The following is a 23560-nucleotide window of genomic DNA, read 5'->3' on the forward strand; positions in this document are numbered from 1 at the left end:
AATTGATCTAAATTAGGTTTCTGACCTTAAAAATTGCACTTACAGAGAAAGAAAACTATATCATTATATCCAGACTATGTAAAAAACTTTCCACCAATTCTATCTTCCATTTTAGCCAAATCAGAGGATTTTCAGAAATGCTTTAACATAGATAATGTTGTTAAGGATATCCCTTAAGGTACTCTGTCACATTGCACTGCAGTTCCCAATGATGTCCTCTTCTCTTCCCAATCTGGAATGCTCTGTCTGTTTCAGAAGGAAGACAAGGAATGGGCGATTGATATAGCACTACTGAGCTCCCCATCAGTACTGCCAGTAGAGTAGAGGTTGGGCAGAAGGCAAAGTTTACAAGCTTGTGCAAAAGTGCTCCTCCTTACAGAAGGCACCAGTTTCCTTCCTTTTCTGAGAAATTTCTTTCTAACATGGAAATGGCAACCATTTCATAAAAGCTCCCTGTAAACAATATTTTTAAATATTGTCAGTCTTATTCTCTCTTAATTTTTCCACTTGAACACTGTTGTCTACTTACCAGGGATTTTGGTGTCATTTTCTAGAGAAATATTAAGTATCTAATGTGAAGTGCCCATCACGGAAGTACTTGTTCCGCCTTCTTCCTTCTTTCTTGATTAGAAGAAAGCCTTTCCTTTTGTTGGTTTCTTTTTCCAGAGATAAAGGAGATAAATACATAATTCACTCCCTTGGGCCTCCTTTTTCTGGCCTCTGCTCTGGAAAGCATGAAAACATGGGCTGCTGCCTTTCCCGCTCTGGGGGAGCATTGGGCATTATTATTAAGTATGTGATTAAGTTCCATCACAATTAGTGTTGCTTTCTTTAGTTTATTTTTCCTGTGGAACTTGGTGAGCAATCAAAGTAAAACCAAGTAAGTGAACTATGTGCTGACAGAAATTCAGCTTGTTGATGTTTTAAAGCAAAGGCAAATTGGAAAGAAAATCAGTTATAGGGGTAATGACGGGGTTTTGTATTCATGGTTCAACAAACAGGAGAATAATGAGAACTTGTGAAGAGGTGAGAAGTTTCATAAAACATATTTAGACAAAGGCACTAGGCTAAGACACAATTCATTTTTTGAAAGGGAAATTGCATGGATCACATAACATAAACCATGAACATAAACCATCAAGATGTTTGTACATAGAATAATTTTTGAAGGGAAAAAAGTAACTGAGATTTTGTGAAACATTCTATGCATTATAACATCTGTGGAAATACTACAAAATATGTTCAGGATATGTCTATTTTTTTGATAATACAGGCTAAATCCCTAACACAGTGAATGCTCATGGTGAAGAAAGGTACTTCAAAGGCAGGGTAAAGTTGAGTGAAATACACCTACCTTGCAGACTCTCTAGGCATTACATAGAGCAGCACAGCAGAGGCTCTATTTGCTCACAAAGGAGGCCGAAAGAATGAATAATGAGAGTATTGAACTGCTGGCATTGCTTCTTGAGCAAGAGGGTTCATCTGAGCTCAGTAGCCATGGACCCCCATGCAGCTGCCTGTACCCCGCTGCCGCAGCAGACCTATGCATTGGCACCTCCCACAGGGACAATCTGTCCCCCAAAAGCTTTGAATTTATATCCAATTTTACTTGCCCAGAAGTTAGGTGCACTGAATTATCCACTCATTTTCTTTCTGACCACTCATACAGAAAATTAGTATAGAGATGAGTGTGTCACATTGGTGTGCCCTGCACTGCTGCCCTGGGCAGCCAGAGAAGCTCGGCACTCACATAAGGCTGCTAAGCAAGGCGGAGAACAGGCTGTGGAGCTGCATTATGACTTGCTTGGACTTCAATTCCCAACTCAAACTCTCAATTTTGATAACAATAGTTAAAAACTATGGCTCAAAGTAACTCAGCACCTGTGAAAATTAGGCCACCATCCAATTTTTACCTTGAGTCATACATTTAAATGAAAATCAATCAGACATTTTTTCCAAACTAGCGTGTTTTGAACCAAGTCAACACAATACTGTGCTGTAACATGAATAAGTGCAAGTCATATGCACGCTATCAACTTCAGGCACCTATTGAGTTTTTTCCACATTGTACTGGTTTTGCATGGCCTGGTTCTTGGTAGTGGGGGGGGCCACAGAGGTGGTTTCTGTGAGAAGGTGGGTTATCAGCCTCAGCAAAATTATTTATATCACCCAAATGAAGAACCCTAACTACCTCTTGCACAGTCAGAGTAAGATCTAAGCGCTTCTTAAGGCTTCAAAAAAACGAGTCAAAAGGTCTAAAAGGTCGAAAGGTTGGGATCACCGTACCAGTCACTATGTCAGAAGCACTTCCATAGAATTATTCATTGTATTGGCACACACATTTATTAATGCCAGATTGTTGTTGCTAGCATATTGCTGTTCCCAGAAAACAAAAAGTAAAAATTCTTTTTTATTCTGTTTAACAGGAAGATAATTACTTGAATGTTACTGACACTGAAAGCAAGGAGCTATGAGAGTGATCAGAGCAATGTCAGTTTTCCCAATGCCAAAGCATGTTATTAAACAACAGAAGAGCCTTCTAAGAAATGACACATACTATTTACAGAAATAATAAATCAAGCCTTGTGAATAACTTTTACAGAGAGTCATATGAAATGCAGCTACAAACTTGTAATTTTTTTGTTGGTGACATATAATGTTTAGAACAGCCTAATTTTTTTGCCCATTCATTTGTGATGATCATAAATTACTAGAGTTTACATGAAAAATGCATAAATACTGTGAAAAACAGGGAAATATCAAGACAATTTTACTGGCTTGTGCATGCCTCTTCTATTTCTTGGTAATTGCTGCTTTGCTGTGTGATTAAATCAAAGACTGTTCAGGAAGAGAAAGAAATTAAAAAGCAGCAAAGACCAGACAGTAGCCCAAAGTAAATAATGTCAAAGATTATAAGACAATAGCAGATGCCTCATCAGTTGTGAAACAAACACGTTCTTTGTTTAAGATCAAAACACATACTGAATTCTAAATATGCCGGTATTAGAAAAAGGTCTGGATTGTCAAATGGACTGACAGCCCTTCTTAAAGAGACTTGCAGGGGTTTGTCTAAATGTGTATTAAAAGACATTTGGGACATTGTTGGGGCCATATTTCTGAGCTGCCCATGGAATAGACTTGAAAGCTGGTTAGTTTGTGGTAGAGATTACTGGAGAGAAAGAGAGACCGGGGCTAACCCTAGGAAAGCCTGGCAGCAAAACCAGGCTCATGCAGAGCAGCTGCTGCCCACAGCTCCTTGTGGAACCCACTTGGACCACGTGCAGCCACCCCAATGGAGAGCAGAAGATACAGACAAAGGGTATGGGGAAGGATGAAGTTGTAGATGTGAGCAGGGCTAGGCATGAGCTGGCACTGGGAGGTCTAGCTGCCCCATTAATGCCTAAGAAGGGCTCTCTCTGGGAACAAACAGCAGCTTGCAGAACATAGCTTAGCCCCAGCTGGGAGCTGGCAGAGGTTTGAACAGCTGGAGCTGCTAAAGCAGCCAAACTGACCCCAACTCAGCCCTGACCTCAACGATGAACTCGAGAGGGACAGAAAGGATAAAAGTACATCTCACCTCATAACTATGTGGTACACAACATGAGCTTCCACTGGAAAAATTCATAAGAATGTGAACTTTGATTTCAGTGGTGTTTTAAGCTTGATTTTTTTTTTTCCTCCAAATTGATGCTATGCATTTCCCAAACTTTTTCCCAGGTCTGTTCAGTATCCTAAAGAAACATTTATGTTTCCCATAGGAATCAAGCAAGGCTATAGCTTTTCACAAGTTTTATTGACCTGTGGTATTGTCTGCCATAATGAAGGAAATTCATATCAGTGGAATATTAGAAAGAAGAAAGGTGATTTATTAGGAGCAGCATCTCTTATTAAAGCTGGCTTAAATTTATAAGAATTTTCCAGCATCTATCTAAAAATTCTGCAGAGGTTTTTATCCACAAGGGAGCAACAAAAGCACTATAATTGCACCACACAGTTCTCAAAACAGTTTTGCTAAGATATACTTTGGTAAGGAAGCCCTTTTATTAATGACACTGTACTTGGCAAAGGACCCAGGAACCGTATCTGTGAGACAACCATACATAAACGTGTTTATTTTAAACTTTCAGGTTGGAGTCTCCTGTTTCACTGGGTTTAGATAGCTACAGCTCTTGTGATCTGAGCAGTATTTTTCCTAATTTATACTGGTATAACTGAAAATATTCAAACCTTAGAGAGTCACTGGAAATACCAGCAGCATGAAAAGCTCTGGTTTTAATACGGCACTTATAAATGAGCTGGGAGATTTCCACACTGGGAGAAGTAACTGGAGAGGCTGATCAGATGTGACACCTGGAAAGTTAGTGTTGTGGCATACTTACCATGTCCTGAGATGGTGGTTTAGGTAGTGTATATACCTATCAAACTAATTAGAAAGTTTATTTTAACTAGTCACATTTCTGGGCAGGGATCCAAATGTTACTTAAGCAGAATGGGTGGAGAGATGTATTTTTATCAATAACATAAGCCAAGTCAGGAGTGAAGCTCATGAAAGAGTGCAACAAAAAAAAAAAACACTCCTGGCATCATTGCAGTCATGACTTAAGTAATAGCACTTCAAAGTTTTGTATGAAAATTTCACTTTTGCAGTTTTGAACTTAATTTTTAATAGTTGCTTCTGATTGTTTCACATGGACTGAAACATTGGCTATAAGCCATCTTTCTTTATTAAGTTCATCTGTCAAAGATGAATTCACCTGTTATTAAAAGCTACAGATGTTTCTCATAAATGTACCAGTTCAGCAACAGTAACAAAAAAAAAAAATGTTCCCAGGGGAAATGAACTAGCCAGATTAAAAAAAAAAAAAAAAAAAAAAAAAAAAAAAAAAAAAGCCCAACTAAAAAATGTGTATGGCTGAACATTAAATCTGTGAAGAAAACAATGCAGCAATACCAGTTCCTGAAGATGCTGTACAAAACTGTTTATGACAAGATGGCATCCCTATTAGATTTAGAAGGTACCATGACATTTTCAGGCACTTTTGACTGACAAGTAATATTTTTCATCTTTAATTTGCAGTCTTCCTGGAAAAGGAATTTGAAAGAATGTCCTGTCATTATTTGTGTCTGACTGTGCTTTAAATCTGCTAATAATTTAAACCCCTGAAATTAATTACCTGAAGTGTTTCTGAATAACTAAATCTGTTGTTTTAAATAACAGCATGAATGTAGGCAGCAGCCTAGGACTGGGAACAAATCTCTTCTGTTACTGAGGGTTACTGAATCCCATCTTTTTTTCTCTGTTTCATGTCACTCATTTTACACTCTCTTCCTCATGAAGTACAGACACTTACGTGATGAAATACACTGACCTCGAGTGAAATTCTTCTGGGCCCTTGGACTTTATGCAGTTGAAGGAAGGTGATTTGGGAGGAAAAGCACCTACCCCAAAGAATCTTCCTGTAGTTCATGTGCCTTTGAAATATAGATGATGTATGGGCATCTATGACCCTGCCCTTCTTGCTCCTTTTGCATTCCAGCACATTTTAAGCTTGTAAACCATTTCGTCATGCATCAATACATGTTTTATATATTGAGTACAATGGACACTTCTGAGATTTCTAGCTAATTCCCAGATGGCAATTCTGCAGAGGTGGTGTTTGGGAAATGTTAAGGATCCACTTTTTTCCTGGTAAATAGCAACTTGGCTTAAGCTCCTATAACAAAGAAAGACTGGAATATCTACATTACTCTGAGGTTTAAAGTGGCAATTATTCATTCTTGGTAAAAAAATATTTTGCTTTATTTTCACCTGTAATAAAGTGTTGGGTCATTCCACAGCCTGCTTATTAAATGAAATGGATCTTCTCCTTTGTCTTCAATGTCAGGTTGATCTATAGTGGTAAAACAGTAATAATATAACTTCAATATCTTTTGATTGCACTATTACATCTGTTAGTTCACTGCTTTCCCATAAAACAGAGAATGTGATGAAAAAACATGGGACATCAGGAATAAACATGCTGATAGTCAGATATTAATTAGTTTGAAAAATAATAGGGCATTCTTCCTTTCTAATTTTTACTATTTACCCTTGGACTACCAAGGCATTTTATGACACAAGCATAGACACACAGAAGTGCATCATATAGCTCATAAACTGACGGAGGTCTATCATGCTTGATAAGTAGTGCTTTTTCCAGAACCACTGTGCAGACTGTTAGAGAACACTAAGGAAGAGATTTTTAAATTTCTCTTATTTAGTCTGCTCTTGTCTTTTGCAGCTGACACCAGTCTTGGAACAGATGATGTTTATGATGACAAGGGGTGCCAGTGTGATGTGTCTGTAGAAGATCTCACCCCTGCTCTTAAAACTGTCATTAGAGCTATCAGGTGAGTAGAAAATACTGAATGAATAAACACTTGATTTTCCTTTAGTTAGGATACTAATAAACTGCGTGTCAATTCATAAAATGATAGTTAGTTGAACTTACTACATGGCTATATTTGTTACATAACTAATGCTAATATATTATGCTTCCTTTCTATTTTATTTAAATCAAAACATTTTATCAGTTCTGTTACCAGTTTTTCAATATCCAAAAATGTTACATTATTTGACACAGACAAGAGAGTAATGGGTGCTGTTTTCCATTATCTTTTATGTTATCCAAACTACAATTGGATGTATTTTTACTAAGCATGTATCACCTTGCCTGGAAAAGTTATTTTCTTTAAAAGTCTAGGGTTTTATTGCATTTCCATATTCCTGAGACTGGCATATGACTTTTATTGCAAATTTCTTCCAGTAAGAACAGAATAATTACATTCATTCAATTGTGCAAAGCCTTGCCTACTACTGTCCACTAAACGAAATATAATCCAAATAATTTAAAACAAATGGTTTCCTTTTCCAAGAAAATAGCAAACTGCATTGAAACTTATAAAGTTACCTGCATTGAAAGTTTAAACATGTCATTCACCCTCTTGAGTCTGCCAAGGCTATTTATCTTCCAGCGTATTTTGAAGTATAAATCCTGACAGTCAAAATCCCCACCATGAAATGTACAGCAACAAGCAAGGAGAGCCCAAGCATTCTCTGTCTGCTGGCAGCAAACCTCTGGATATCACTGGGGGTCACCCCACTAGCTCTGCATCACAGTCACAACAGTGTCCAGCACCTTCTCGAGTGCAGGAAGGTAGGCAGACACACAGGCAGCAGCCAAAAGGAATTTCTGCAAAAACCTATGGAAAAACAATGTTTTCCTGTACAGAAACCCCTGCCTGAGTTTTCTCAGCACCATAGGAAGAAAAACCTCGAGCTTTTTATCACATAATTTCATACAGTGATTACCTATGGGCTACTTGTATTTCCTTCCCCTTTTCCGCTGAGTAAAATGAAGATAGATAGTGAGTCAGGCTATGTCTGAAACTTTTCTATTAGCACAGACAGCTTGATAGATCATTTGCAGACATTTTTTCCTACCATTTTTCCAATCCGCCTGGAAATGATCTCACAGGACAACTCAGATACCAGGTCTGTGTCCACAGCCACTGCAACTGGCAAGCCAAATGTCACTGCTGAAAACCATCTCTTGCTAGCAATGTTTCAGCAGGTGACAGAAATCCTTTTTTCACAGTGGACACCCACCCACAAGACAAGCCCATTCCCTCAAATGGAAAATGTTCACATTAGGAACTGTCAGCATAATCCATTGACTTTGGTGTCAAAGATACTTCTCTGTGGTGCTGCATTTTAAACAGACTGGATAACTCTTGGCTCCAGGTGCACCTTGCCACTAGTCCTGACAAGGGATAATTATTATTCATACTGTCCAAATTCCTGGACTTCACATTTTAATACTTACTCATGGAGCTCATTTTCTAGGGGACCACTGGATTGTTCAATGCATCATCTGCATGTTTGCTTGGTGCTTTTGGTCATTATCAGCTCAAACGGAAAGTGACCAAATGTGAAGGATATAGTTGGGAAACTTTCTCCACAGTACCATCCACAGAAATGTTCTAATAAGAGGAGCAAAGGTTCAAGATTTGATTGTTTCAGACAAGTATTATTTAACTGATGAGAATCAAATTTTTATATTATCTCCAACTTTTACTCTGCATGCCTGGCCTACTAGAAAAACAACCCATGTCACTACTGAGTCTGAGAATAAGAATCTCTACTTGCCATCAATTAGCCATGAATCTCTCCCATCTCCCTGCAAATTTTAGTGTTTTGCAAGATCACAAGTGACACATGCATCTTGCTTCAGAAACTTACCTTTGTTTGACACCGGTAAAGCACTAATATGTCATGATCTTGAGACTTCAGTATATGCTATACTTTAATCTCTCAAAATCAAGAGACTGATAATTCAGTTCAACAGGTAGCTGATACACCTCTTTCTGATTATTCAGAGTATCTGTTACCAGACTATGCTAGGATCTATGCAAATATCTGAAGAAGGATCTGAGACTCTATATAGTAACTGTAGAATTTCAAGATGATAACATCTGCCTATATGGAAACTTTGTGCCTCATTTTGAAGTTTGTTTTTAGAAACAGCTTTGAATTGCAAAGGTAGTGGGGGAGGGTGAAGGCTGGTTTTCCTTTCATGCTGGTATACAGAGGCAGGCAAAGACAGAAGGCACTTGCATAGTTTTATAACGCACTAGGAAAAGACCCCAAATATAAAGACAGAACAGTTGAATCCATTCTTGATGCATCAACTTGAAAAATTGCTATAAGGGAGTCTAATTATTTTTTCCTGCTTAGACCTGGGTACAAATTGTTTTACAAAGACACAAATGTCCCTTTTGTTTTAAGGGGAAATTATATTAACAAAATTAATTTATGCCTGTGGATTTACAGAGGTAGGTCCTCTCTCAGTTTTGGAATCAAAACATTTGGGGTGAGGTTTTATTTTCTGCACAAGGAGCCTAAAATATGCTGCTTACTCTCAGGTTGCACAGCCTTAAAATAGCAAAAGACAAAAACTTGTTTATTTATAATTTTTCATTTTGGTTATTTCAAAGTCTACTGTGTCACTTTTGACCTTGTTTACTTATATTTTTTCCAGGGCTACTTTATTCTTCAAAGCAGCTTTTTAAGTAAACAAAACCCCAAATTTTCATTTTGCTATAGTCAAAACAGAGGATGGAGAAAACAGTCCTTTCCTGAAAAAGTTCTCAACATTTTGGTCCTTTCCAAAAAAGACAGGACTCTCAACTAGTCCTACTGAAGACCCACCAGGCAAACCTGTCTGGTAACATGTCAAGCTCTCAATCTGCTCTCAAAGCCTCCTAAACTGAGTCTTTTATCTTGCGTGCTGCCCGCTCCATCCCCTCTTACTTCACAAGCTCTCCGTCAGGAAAGATCAACTGAGGAGTAGGAAAAGTACGGAAAAGCTGCTCGATGCATTTGCACAATGTTGGGTGAGCAGGGAACAGATGGGCAGTGTGGTGAAACATGGTGTGCACCACAGCATGCCTTGGACCCAGTCAGGATCAGTCCTGCTCATCCACGGCCTCCAGCTGGGATCAGAGCAGTGCACAAAGCAGTCCTCGCTAGCAGGGCACTGAGTCTGTGTGCCAGCAGGGTCTTCAGCACTACTCAACCATCCCCAGTCTTGTTGTGAACAAAAAGTCATTAATATCCTATAGAGTTCCTGGAGACTAACAAAAAGCATTGCCTTTTCCAGCTCTGTTAGTTTACAACGACGAATGTGTATAAAAGAGACTAAAAGGAAGATTAGGATACTTTGTTTCCCTGTACTGTCATATCTCTAATCATTTTCCATAGCAAGAAGCACTCATTTCAATAATACCTTCCACATGGAAATGATGGAATTACTGTACTATTTATGGAATATAAAATGAGATTTTAGAAGTATAAATAAATATGCAATAGCAAATAACTGCAATGGCAGGAAGATGAAAGTACTGACCTAATAGGTCTTTTCTCTCTTTAACTCTAGTGATTACAAAGATATGTTTTCATTTGTTGCTAAGAAAAAAAAAAAAAAAACCTGTGGCTAAATATAATGAAACTTGAGAATTCCAGAGCTGATAAGCTGTATAGTTGAACAGTCATACATACTTAACAGACAAAGATGGAAAATATAATTTACCATTTATGTTCAGTCTTTACAATGTTCTTGCAACACCTATAAAATGTATTTTTAGTAGCCATTTTGAATTTGTTCAATGTAGTGTTTCAGAATCCCCTCTTTCTTTTTAATCCAAACACATGGTTTATTTTCTGCCAGATGGTATTCAGAGCCTAGGCAAGGCTCTTATACATGTGTTTGGCTAGGACAGTGCTGTACTTGGGGGAAAATCATGTTTCTGGCTGTTAGGGAATGAGTCAGGTTAAGACACGAGAGAATAGACAATTTTGACTCACTTGCCTCACATGTAGTAGAACTGTGTCTCAAACATCTTTGTCTGCTGGCCTCTCTATGTTGAATCCTGATCTCTTCTGCACATTCATTTTTACCAGGAAGAAGGGATATTTGGCAAGGTAAGGGCAGTGAGACAGAGGCACCAGCACAGGTAGATCTCTATGCACCTGCTTTCCTCATGTTGTGGGTGACCAACCAACCTGTGGTCACCTCATCTGGCTATGGATAAAACAACCTACCTGTCTTTTAATATTCAAGGCAGTAACCATGTATGATTCCACCTGAATCCCAGCAGAATGAAGGTCTGTCTCTTCCTGAGATAACGACAAGACTGACAAGACACAGCTTGTGTGAATGGCATGAGTATGACAGGGCTGCATGAAGGATTAGAGATCTTCTAACTTGGTGCCACCTTCGGGAAAGTGCACTAAAAGACGAGCAAAACAACTTTTACTATTGGAAAGGGCCACATGAATGCAAATTACAGTGCAGCGAATGCCAGGGAAGATATGCAACATGCATGTACAGAAAACAATGTACAGAAAACAATTTTAGAGCAATGCTGAACCTGCATCTGAGAACAGATAAATGAAATGCGTGCTGCTCTTGGCTGCCATGGCTCAATAAGACAGAAGTTGGTATTGGACCCGTAACTTTCCCCAAATGATCAGCGTACATAAAGATTAGCGGGACCTGTGGTTTAGCTATTAATTCGATACAAAGCACTTTAATATATTGATCTGCTTCAACTGATGTGGTTTTTTCTGCTCTTCTCTGTATGTATCACTAAAATAAGCTACTTTTTATAACTCTTACCAGAACACTGGCATGCTTGTGGCTTGGGTGTCACAGTAGATCAGAGTTCTGAAATGCCAGCCCGCTGCACGGCACGGAGCCATTCCAACACGCAGCGGGGCTGTACCAAGGCTCCCAGCGGCGGCGCGGCCCCGGCGCGGCCTGTGACGGGCCTCGTTCGCCCCCTGCCGGAGCCGCCGGGAAGGGCAGCCCGGGCCGGCCCGCCCGGCCCTCCCGTCCGAGCTCGGGGCTGCTGCTCCGACAAACTGCGCGGTGCGCGACTCGGTGCCCATTTCCCCCTTTTTGTACGGATAGGTTATCTGCAACTGCCTTTGTTTTTATGCCACAGGAACGCACAGTCTACGTAGTTGTACATGATCTATCAGGATGGTGTCCCAACATAAGGAATCGTGCAATGGTTTGGGTAAAGGTGACCGTAGCAACCATTGAGTTCCGGCCACCCTGCTATGGGCAGGGACACCTCCCTCCCACTCGGTCGCTCCAAGGTTGTTCGGGTCTTGAGACCAGCTTTCTCCAAGCCCCATCCAACGTGGCCCTGAACACTGCCAGGGATGGGGCATCCACAACTTTCCTGCGTGATCAGCTCCAGAGCCTTGCCACCCTCACAGTACATTGATTACACAGTGATTCCAGGACACAGGATGCCAGCTGATTTTACAAAAGTGACACTAAGTAACTATGAAGATTCAACAAAATTTAATAACTGAAAAGCAGTTGCAAGGCTCCATCACTGAAATAATTCAGTTTTTCTTTTTCTTAATTAACTCGCAGGCTTTTAAAATGACTTTTTTAATAGTGTTATATTTTTTGTACAGTTTATGTAAAATTTTCTGTACTTGAAGAAAAAGAAGTAAGCAATATGGGTCTGTTCTAAACCCTGCTGAAGTTAATTAAGATGGAATCACATGAGCTAATACCTAAACCAGAAATAGTACAGTTGCAGCTCACTGATACAGCTGTGATGCTTTCAATTCTGTTTGACTTCTGAACATTATGAACGAACTGCTTTGATAAGCAAAAAAAGTGTCATAAAGCTGCAAAGTTGTAATGAAGACTTTTGTGCTAACTGATTAAAGAGCTTCCATGGCTGTTAATAATAATTAGTCTTCTGCCTCTTCCCTTGTAAAATCACCCAGTTGTGGTAAATTCAGTAGTCTTCAATTATGCCAATAATTGTCTGGCTCTTCTTTTCTAATAGAGTTTCATATTTTTACTTTATTAAATGCATGAAGTAAAACATTGTGACCACTGAAACATAATAATAGTAACAAAAAAACTATTATACTGTCTTATATGTCAGCTGCATTATTCATTCTTCGTAACCTCAATAAAGAACTAGATTCAGAAGATTAGGTTGTCACGGTCTTATAAACCAACATCTTGGCATAATTTGACAGCTAAACAAAAAAAAAAAAAAGCAAAAAAATTCTGTATCCCCGATTCATCACAGCTTCACAGGCTTCCAGATTACAAAAGATACCAAAAGCCATTGGCCTGTAGAACTAGCTAGTAATGCAAAAGAGAAAAGCCCATGATCCAATATATTTGAAAGTGCGTGGAGATCAGTCCTGAAGAGTCAAGTTGATGGACTGCTCCTAACAGGCCTTTTCCATTTTTAATTTCTATAATCAGATTCATAGTTCAAGTTCTATACCAGTGACAATCTCATTTTTAACTGAAAGTCACCAGAATGGGAAATACAAACAAGCTAAGTACTGTGAGAAAAGGCTGACATTATCTATAAGAACATTTATGTATGATACAAAAATCAGTAGAGGATTACTATATACTATCAAGGCAACTCTACATACCAATTATCATAATATCTATCCTAACTATATGAAGAATGAGTTTTCTAAATTCCACTAAAACTTTAATAATCTATTTTTATCAGAGAGTGAGAACCATGTTTTGTGTTTCATTATAATTTGTCTTACAGCTGCTAAATACATATCATAATAAACCCAGAGGGAATACATTATCATGAATGTTGGCATTTGGGATAGAATAACAATTTGCAGTCTCTGCTTTTTCAATTGCAATAGATAGCAAATATCAGCAGTCTGGCCCTAGTGGGAATTCATAAGCTCTGCAGCACAGGCCAGCATGGCTAATACACCTGATCCCTTGTCTTCTCTCCTAATTCTTATGTAAACCAAGGAAAACTTCAGGTTCTACCAGCTGACCAGGAAAATCATCTCACTGTCATTTACTTTTCAAATTTGTCATTTTTATTGTTGAACATTTGCGATTTAATATCAAGCTTTCTATTCTAACAAGAGCTACTCGGGGACATCACATGTTCATGTCACATATCACAGAAACTTGTGCAAGACTGAGATAAAAACATGCATGCCATTCATCAATTTTGGATATTTACTGTTACTTGAAACCTTACTATTCTGCAGGAAAGTTCAAGGAAAAACTAGTGCATGCTAATTAATCAATAATTCCTATACATTCCAATAGGGAACAAACATGAAAACTTCTCTTCAGCCTGCAAAATTTGATCTTAAGTCAGCCAAATAAGTTGAAAACTAATATTTAGGCCTGAATGGTAACTAAAAAATAAAAACTGATGAAAACTTAATGAGGTGCTTTTTTTATTCTTCCCACAAAGAGGAGAGCAAGGAACTTAAAATGAACACCAGAACAAGAATACTGTTATTTAAGTTTGTGTAATCGATTCACTAAAGAAATCTTTCCTGTAACAAGAACAGAAGTATCTCATGCACAAATGTAGCTGACATGGTATCCCACTCAAGTCAGTGAAACTAATCCCAGGTTTGAGTCAGGCATACCTTTCATATCAAGCACATAGCATAAAAAAGTCAAACAGGTATATACTGATACATTAAACCTGATCTGCAGTCTTTAAAACAGCGTTACCTGATCTCTCAAACATTTCAAAGAAATAGCTACAGTGCATTTGTATTTAAACAAACAACCATGTGAAAGTTCACCTGCACAAGCTGTATTGAAAATACCTTCAATTTTTAAATGAACTATCAAATTTTGTCAGTGAAATATACATATGGTTTCGCAGCTGTTGAAAATTAACCTATAAAATGCCTTTCCCCCACAGAATTATGAAGTTTCATGTTGCAAAGAGAAAGTTTAAGGAAACCCTTCGTCCATATGATGTCAAAGATGTCATTGAACAATATTCAGCAGGTCATCTAGACATGTTATGCAGGATAAAAAGCCTTCAGTCACGGTAAGGAAAGAATTAGTTACACTCTGCATAAGCATCTACTGTCATTCACTGCATAAAGTATATTGGCAACGTTTAACATTTCTGTGTTACGCAGCCTCTCTTTCTGTGAACACAGATGAGCCAGAAATTGAACTGTGGGCAAAACCAAACAAAAAAACATGTATCCAAATTTTTCTCAGAAAATGGAAGTCTGAAGAATAGAAAAGGTAATCCTTTATCTGTAAAGTCCATTTGTAAACAAGGACTTTAGTCAAAAGAGTGAGGAAGACATTGAGAACTGCTTCTTTCCCATCCCATATTTCCTCTTTTCACATAAAAGTAATTGAGAACTACTGGTAATGTAGGTTTTATGTTAGAGATTCCCAGCAACAGTAATAAAAACCAAACCAAACAACATTATATCATATTTATCATTATCAGAGAAGGTTAGGGATTCCTGGTTCAAACTGACAACTGTCTCAGGAGTGTATGTTGTTGTTAGGATGGGAGAGCTGGGAGTGGCACTAGTATGTTTGTTTCTCCAAAACATCAAGCCGTTGGAGAGGCCACCTCTTCTTTCCCCCTCTCAGCAAGTCTTGCCTCGGCTTTCCCAGATGATGGCTAAGTTCTGGTTCCTGGTTAGTGCCAACAAAAAAGAAAAGCAGTCTAATATGCTCAAAAATTACGTCTTTTTTTTTCATTTCCCTTAACTAATAAAATTGTTTGTCTTGTTCTTTGAGTGCTTTCCTGAAGTAATGCAATTTTTCACTTTTAACATATAAATATAGCAAACACTTCTACATCTATGCCAGTTCCAGGAATGGCAACAGCTTTTGGTTTCTCTTACAGCGTTGACCAAATTCTTGGGAAAGGACAAATCACAGCAGATAAAAGAAGCAGAGAGAAGAATCCTGCAGAGCATGAGACAACTGATGACGTCAGTATGTTAGGGCGGGTAGTCAAAGTGGAGAAACAGGTAGAGTGATTATCTGTGTTACTTTGTCTTGCTTTATTGCTCATGCCTTCTCTGTGTTTTATTGCCAGTTTCAAAAGCTGAACAGGTTATTTTTTTTTCTAGTATCTGCTTTGTTTATATGTTTAAATAAAAATTATATGCATCTTATTACCTTAACCTCTTCTCCCCTTTTCTCAGCTTGCTTATGAAAAATGTACATGGCTTCTGACATTCTTTGCAAGGGTCAATAGCGCACATCAAGCTACTTCCATTTTTCACTTCAGCAGTTACATTTTCCTTTTGCTTGAGTTACAGATATTTTAAATTAGTATTTGGCACTAATGTTGGCCTTTTCCTCTCGTATAGGTACAATCCATTGAATCAAAACTGGACTGTCTATTAGATATTTATCAACAAGTTTTGCGAAAAGGATCTGCATCCGCTCTCACTTTGGCTTCATTTCAAATGCCAGCTTTCGAGTGTGAGCAGACTTCTGATTATCAGAGTCCATCAGACAGCAAAGATTTGTCTAATTCTGCACAACTTAGTGGATGTGTATCCAGATCAGCTAGTGCCAATCTGCCTCGTGGCCTACAGCTTATACTGACACCAAATGAATTTAGCACTCAGGCTTACTATGCTTTTAGTCCAGCTATGCATAGTCAAGCAACACAAGTGCCAAATGATGGACCTGCAACAGTAAATAATACATCAAACCAAATAAACCAGACAACTAAGCCAGCAACTCCGACAACATTACAAATACCACCCTTCTCATCGATGAAGCATATCAATAGGCCTGAGCCCATTCATATTATTCCTGTAACCACACAGGAAAATATTTCTAATGTCACCGCTTGCCTTGTTGCATCAAAAGATAATGGACAAGTTGCACAGCCCAGTGCGACAAAGGATCTCACATGGAGAAAAAGTCTGGATACAGAAGGGGAACCTTTGCTCTCAGTTAAACCTGTAGTGCAAATGGATTTAGGAAAATCTTTATCTGTACAAAACCTTATACAGTCAACAGAAGAACTGAATATACAGATTGCTGGCAGTGACTCCAGTGGTTCCAGAGGTAGCCAAGATGTATACTCCAAATGGAGAGAGTCAAAATTATTTATAACAGATGAAGAGTTGGAGACAGAGGCAGGGACAGAGACTACTGAAGCCATCTCGCGCCCGTTAGTGGAAACAACTCTCTCTGCTGACTCTCTAAGGACTGGAATATCAAGATCATCTCAAAACATCTGCAAGCCAGGGGATGGTACAGAAGCACTCAATCTGCTCCATGTCAAACTTAAATAACTTCCGGCTTTCTTCATTGGCTGGGTCATTCCTCTAGTCATACATATCATAGCATGAACTGTTTTGAAAGCCTTTTTAATAAGATAAAATCACAAAAATCAGGATGAATCTGCAAAGCAGTTGAATGAGCCCATATTTCCTAGTTGCATGAAAAAGCATGTCTAAGCAATGGCTAACATCCAAATTTTCACCTACAGTACAGCAGCCTTTCATGTAGTACAGTAGGTTTAAATAATGAGTTGCCTACAAAGCTAATGCTGCAGGATATAGCAAAAAAAAAAAAAAATTGAGCATTTAGACCTTGTGCTGTTTCTATGGGGCAGAAGTAAAAATCTTAAGGTTTAAAGCACTTTGCTTCTGAACTGATTAAATATATATATATAATGTCCTGATTTAGATTATAGTTTATGTTTACAACAAAAAGATTATCTACAGCTGCTAGCAAAGTACCAAGGAAATAAGTAACATGGGGTTAGAAATGGCTGCCTGTCGCAAGATACACACATTAACTCATCAGTAATCAGTTATTTTTAGCTCTGAAGAACAGTATGTTAATATCTGATTTTTGGTGATCTAGTGCTGTGGCAGAAGTACCTGACACACCACTGTCACATTGTTCTTTATAACAAGAACTATTTTGTTACAAAAGATTTGTATTTTAAGGATTGGGTCTGGCCTCAGAAGTGGATAACGTGGGTGACTGCACTGAAAATTCAAAGGAATCTCTCCTTCTCCCAGTCTCATTGAGAAGCTGACTTGTGAATCTGAACCATTTTGGCAGCAGTAGGTGAGGGAAGGAAGCAGGTGCTACCTTTATTGTAGAAGCAATATTTCCTTCTTGTGAAAATTTTGGCAATTTTCCTTGCAGTCCCAACCTGATACTACAACAGCACTTTCATAAGGCTGGGCAAGAAGGGAAAATTAGGAACTGAAATACAGAGTAAAAGTAAAGAGGGCAGAACAGAAGGGAGAAAGACAATACAATCAATGGGAAAATAAATAAATAATAATATGGTTTTGGACAGAAAAATTTTCATGCTTTTTTTCTCACAGATACTAAGTGTTATTAAAAAAAATGTCATGCAGGCAATCAGAAACAGAAATAGAAGTAGAGAAAACCACCTTAATTAAAAAAATAAGGCAAGGGCTTGTTGCTTTTTTAATAGAAGGGGAAGAGGACAGAAGGAAAATGGTCCCACTCTTAGCTCAGCTCTATGTCCCAACTACAGTAATTTCTTGTGAACTTTCCAACACAGGACCCTCAGACTCCTTCCTGCTAAAACCCAAGTTTTCAAATTCAAAGCCTACATCAGACTGAGCGTTCCTGCCTGATACATCTTCTTTTTTTTTTTTCTTACTCTAGCTTACACTTCACTTCTGCTGAGGTGCAGAAGAAGTGTTAGTGCCTGTCTGCACATCCCCAGCAAGGCTTTGCCACTGGGAGAACCCTTGCAGAGCCTAAACGGGCTTTCACTCTTCCCAGAGGAATGAGGTTTCTGTGTGTTGCCTCCTGCCAGATTGCCACCCCACCTGCACCACAGGCTTGTAGACAATCCAGCTTGGGCTCAGCTTCCCTCTAGCAGCAGGAATACCGAATGTACGGGTGTGCCAGTGCCAGCTCACTCAGGGCAGTGTTTTCTCAAGGCCCAGACCCACTGGGAACTTGCTATGTACATCAAAAACATCACTCCAGTCTTAACCGTGGCTAAATGCTGTAGATTGTATTGTGAAGGAGCTGATCTGTTTACTATGAAATCATTGTAACTTATGCTTCCATTTGCTTTACAGAAGTATTCCTGGATGTTACATGAGAACTTTATTATGTGAAAGTACGTGCAAACTGTAGAGTGTATATATTGTGTCATTGTACGGGGTCCATGGATGGTACACTGTATTCCATGGCTTATGCTGGAGCAAGCTTCAGTTGTTAAATCCTGAAAGACACCTTGAAGCACAATTTCCTCACTGCTGATTTGCCATATTGTTCACCACATTCAGCCTTTCCTGTTTTCTTTTATGTGCAATCTGACCATACCGAAGCCTGATTACAACAGCAATTTTGTGAGGATAAATACATTTTTTTCCACATCTCATTTCACTTAACTGTTAACTTATTTTAATGTCTGCAGTTTATCCAGACAGATATGTAAGTTTAAAGTATTGAAAATTTTAAAATTATAATAGGTTTTTAGGTTATTTTTTCCTTTTTCCTGTTTATGGTGCCTTTCTTGCCTTTCATGTGAAGCCTCCTGCTGACCTAAGCATCAATGTGCCGTTAGGTTCAGTTAAGGAGCAAGTGATTGGGCACAGGGCAACTGTGTGCCCATAGTGAAACTCCCTTCCCCTCCTTGATGAGACTGAAAATCCAAGGCATCATGAATTGGACACCACTTTTCCACCTTCATCTGCAGGAGCAGATGGTTGCATCCCCATTGCACCTGGAGGGCGTCGATGGGAGAACTGAGCAATGGCCCTGCCTGTCCCAGTTCTGCACAGAAACGGGCCTTGGGGTTTGCTGATAATTTATCTCACGGAAACTTGGTATTTTTGCCTTAAATGAGATGCTTGAGTCCTTCTAACTTTAAGTTAATTTATTTAATACCATTTTGTGCACAAAAGAATAAGTTCTATAAATTATGTATGAAAATATTAACGTCTTTACAAAGTACTGATAAACCCAGAAGATCGTATCTTTTCAAATTAAGGTTTAAAATTCTATTTTTTTTTCTTTTATGCTCACCATTATTATTTTTTTGTAGATTCAAGTCTTATCATATAGGGTTTTTTAACATAATATTGATAGAAAATAGAAAGAGTAGTGAATATATGAAATTTTAAAGAGGAAGAATTGTTTGTTTGGACTTTTATAAGCTTTACTCGTATTTCCTCATGAGGAGTTTCTATGCTCTCTCTTTCAAAGACAGAATCATGACTGACAGTCATTCATTGGTTTCACAAAAGAAGGGCCTGTCTGGCTTTTCAAGTCTTGTCCTGAGCTCCTTAATAAAGTCCAGCTCACGACAACTAATAAGATTTGTTCATGAGTCCGGACAATTTTTTTTTTTTTTCTGATTCACAATCCACTTGAGAATTGTTTGAAGAGAGAAGTTAAAATTAAGTAAGAGCTTCAGGACTTAAGCCTTATCTAAATAACTGGTTTTTGGTCAGCACGTTCTTCTACCCGAATGAAGAGAGAGCTGAAAAGAATGGTTTCAATTACTATTATTTGTTCAAAATTTTGTATTTGCTCTTGGCTTATATGATCTATACTTTTTATTTAAATATTAATATGATGTTTTAGCCTAGGGTTCAAGATTGCAAAGATCATACACTTTTATTTACAGTGCCCACAGTTGTTCCATATGTTTTTGAGATACTCCTACTTAGAGTGACTGCTCTCATTATAGTATGGTGATGAGTAATTCACCTGCTTTTTCTGTGATAAGTCAAATCACGCTGAATTGCTGATGCATAGTAGAACATCTGATGTACAGTAGTATTTCTGGATTGGGACCTGCAATCCTTACTCAAGCAAAAACTCTATGGAATTCATTAATTCTATGAAATTCAAGAATTTTTCTTGAATTGGGAAATCAGATTCAAATCCTGATTTTGTTGGGCATCTGTTTGAAGTGAAAATGGTAATATTCCAGTTATTTCCTGAGGAAACTAATACTTAGCTGACTTTACCCTTGTCACATTGACTATATAAAAAATAACGCACAAAGTACTGATATAAAAAGGGAAGGAGAGAAGGGACATTTTTTTAAAGCACAGAGAAAATCAGAATATTCAGAAAGTAGGAATAAGCAGGAAAAGAAAATATAACAGCAAAGGAATGGAGGAAAAAAGGGTTTAAACACCCGAGGCAAAATTCATCCTTGGATGGCTTCACTGACTTCAATGACTTCACTGCCCAACTGGGTGAAGCTAAGCCTCCATTGGGATAATCAGACACAGTTCCATTGACCTCAGAGGAACTGAATCACCTATACCAGAAATGAACTTGCCTCTCTGGGCCAACTTTTATCCTGACTTATATGTCATGCAATCCTTTTGGATTCATTGGGTTTGAATGAAATATGGAAAAGAATTTGTCCCAGGTATTTCTGCTTCACATTTTTTTTCCAAGTGTGTTAATTGACTTTATTCCAATGGATTACAACATCACACAATGTGCTGTCACTGTCTAAAAAGATTAATTTGTTTTTGAAATAAGATTCGTCCTCTGCAACGTCAGTGGAAGCATGTAATATTTAATATTTTCCTATCCATTCATCTGGATGCAAATGTGGCCATTCATTCAGCTGTGGCCACACACAGGACAATTTGACATATCCAATGTCATCTGCTATTGGAAGCATTTTTGACTTCTTTGAAAGACAAAAAGGAAGTTTCATAGCAGGCTTAGAAAGCACGATGGCTGCTTCCACTGACACTGCAACATTAGCCAGTACATTACAATGTTAATTGTAAATTCTTGACAAAGTTGAATCCATATTGTTGTTAATAAAAATTACTTGAAAAGTACCGTGACTACTGAGTTTTTTTCCTTATATAAAAGATTGTATGGTGTGACCACCTATCAGGCAAGAAAAAACAATTAATCTTGCTCATTGTTTTCCTTTTGAAGTTTTGTAATTTTTTTAATAAGAGGACCAAAAGACCATGAAGAAAGTTTATTTGAATAAAATGTGCAGGAACCAGTCTGACATGTTCAGTTTCTGGTAACTGTTTACAGCAGTTTACTTTCACTTTATGTTGCAGCTCCTCCATGAAAATGAGCTTGGAAGTTATTGCTGCCATCCCTGTTTGATAAAGGGCACTGGATTCAGTGTTGGCAATCGGGGACCTGTGTGGGGAGCAGGATTTCTCATGGAAGGCACATCTGTCATCTCAGTTTAACTTGAGGCCTAGGTGAAGCCGTTTCTTCTGCATTTGGCCATGAAAATTGCTGTAGAATGTTACTGCACCAAATCTGAACCACTCATTTGCCACTTGCCTATTTTTGCCACTGTGCTCTTCCTACAGCCTGGCTGAAGACAAGCTTCACTATTTGAGTGTAAAATACTAGAGAGCCTGTTCTTGTGGTGAAGTCACTGCCTCTGTAGAAGCTTCAAGATCAGACACAGATATCTCAATGTGCAGGTGATCCCCAGCCTCTCTGATGAACATCATCTTAAGATACTGAAATTTAAAGCCACCGTAGGCAGAAAGGGAAGTTTTCCATGTCAGCCAATGTGAACACTACCAAGCTCTGCCTAAGAATAAACAGAGGACAGGGAAAGAAGCAAAGGTACATATTCTCTTCTAGTGTTAAACCAGGCAGCCTTGCTTCCTGTGTGCACAGAGCTGTTAGGGAAGGGTCAGAAGACAGCACAGAGTAGTTTTTCTTGTTGGGTTACCTGGTAGATTGCCATAACTAGGCACAGGAGGTGATATGTATCCATAAAGACACATGTGTAAATGTTTTGTGTTGAGCTCTGTAGAATAAGAATCCAGGACCCTACCTAACGAGGAAATTGAAACACCCATTTAGCATTTTTTTAATTGAAATTATAATTGAAGGGGCATGGGGTATGTTAGCTCTTTTTTGTTTTCATTTGGGTTTCTCTATTTTTTTTCACAGTGATGGTAATCAAGCACTGGCACGGTTTATCCAGGGAGGTTTTGGAATCTCTGTCCTTGGAGAAAGTCACAAGCCACCTTGGCAACTGGCTCTTGGTGTCCCTACTTGAGCAGAGGGGTTGAACCAGATGGCCCCCAGAGGCCTTAAAGCTCAGCCGTTCTGTGATTCTGTTTCCAGTATTGTATCAGCTTTAGTACATTGAGTCATCCTGAACATAAAAGCTTCATTAAAGCATCATTAGGGCTTCATTTGAGATTACGTATTATGACTTCGCTTAAAAAATCTGACTGCAGTGTAACAGCATGACACCAGCCTGGGCACCTGGCAAAATTACACAGAGCCACCCTCACTCTGCTGCATCCCCTGAGGCTGTCTGCCTTCTCCCTCCACCCTACAGACTTTGGGGGCTTCCTACATGTTCTCAACTATGTTCTTGCTTCTGCTGCCTCCTTCTCCTCCTCCTCACTAAGCCCAGCCCAGGGTCACCCTGTGCCGGCAGAGGAGCAGGGAGAGAGGAAAATCAGAAAATATCGGCAACAGTGTGGCCAGCAGGACCAGGGCAATGATTGTCCCTCTAGTACTCAGCACTGGTGAGGCCAATTCTCTCTCCAGTTCTGGGTCCCTCGCTGCAGGAAAGACACCGAGGTGCTGGAGCGAGTCCAGAGAAGGGCAAGGCTGGCGAAGGGTCTGGAACACAAGTCCTGTGAGGAGCAGCAGAGGGAGCAGGGACTGGTTATCCTGAAGCAAAGGAAGCCCAGGGAGGCCCTTATGGCTCTCTACAACTGCCTGACAGGAGGCTGTTGCCAGGTGGGGGTCAGCCTCTTCTCCCAGGCTACCAGTGACAGGACAAGAGGACACAGTCCTAAAGCGTGCCAGGGCTGCTTTAGGTTGCGCATTAGGAACAAGTACTTTGCAGAAAGAGCGATTGGGCATTGGAACAGGCTGCCCAAGGGAGCGGGGGAGTCACCGTGCTCGAAGTGCTTAAGCAAACACTGCACGTGGCACGGTCTCAGACACCCAGTGCCGCGGTCTGTGTGACAAGGTGCCGCTGGGTCACGGGCCGGACTCCATGATCCCGCAGGGCTTCTCCAACCCAGGCGATCCCGAGACGCCCCTAAAACACAGAGGCGCAGCCACAGAGCCTCCGCCCCCGTGCGGAGCCAGCCAATCACGGCTCCGACAGCCGCCCGCCCCAGCCAATCAGCGCGCCCCGCGCTGGAGATGCGCCAAGTCCGTCCGCATGGGCGGCCGAG

General features: G+C 39.4%; 1 protein-coding gene across 4 annotated transcripts in view; it reads left to right on the top strand.

Annotated features, from left to right (window-relative positions):
* KCNQ5 (potassium voltage-gated channel subfamily Q member 5) overlaps positions 1 to 17698 on the top strand; it is a 277005-nt gene extending 259307 nt beyond the window's left edge. For all 4 annotated transcript variants that reach the window (XM_068183827.1, XM_068183828.1, XM_068183829.1 and 1 more), the window contains 4 exons: positions 6282 to 6390; positions 14305 to 14436; positions 15265 to 15391; positions 15737 to 17698. In XM_068183827.1, coding sequence (XP_068039928.1) covers positions 6282 to 6390; positions 14305 to 14436; positions 15265 to 15391; positions 15737 to 16678 — 1310 coding nt within the window. In that variant the 3' untranslated portion in view covers positions 16679 to 17698. The remainder of the gene's footprint in view (positions 1 to 6281; positions 6391 to 14304; positions 14437 to 15264; positions 15392 to 15736) is intronic.
* The last annotated feature ends 5862 nt before the right edge of the window (positions 17699 to 23560 follow it).

The sequence above is a fragment of the Anomalospiza imberbis genome, chromosome 3 (genome assembly GCF_031753505.1).
Source record: "Anomalospiza imberbis isolate Cuckoo-Finch-1a 21T00152 chromosome 3, ASM3175350v1, whole genome shotgun sequence".
In the NCBI taxonomy this organism is placed as follows: Eukaryota; Metazoa; Chordata; class Aves; order Passeriformes; family Viduidae; genus Anomalospiza; species Anomalospiza imberbis.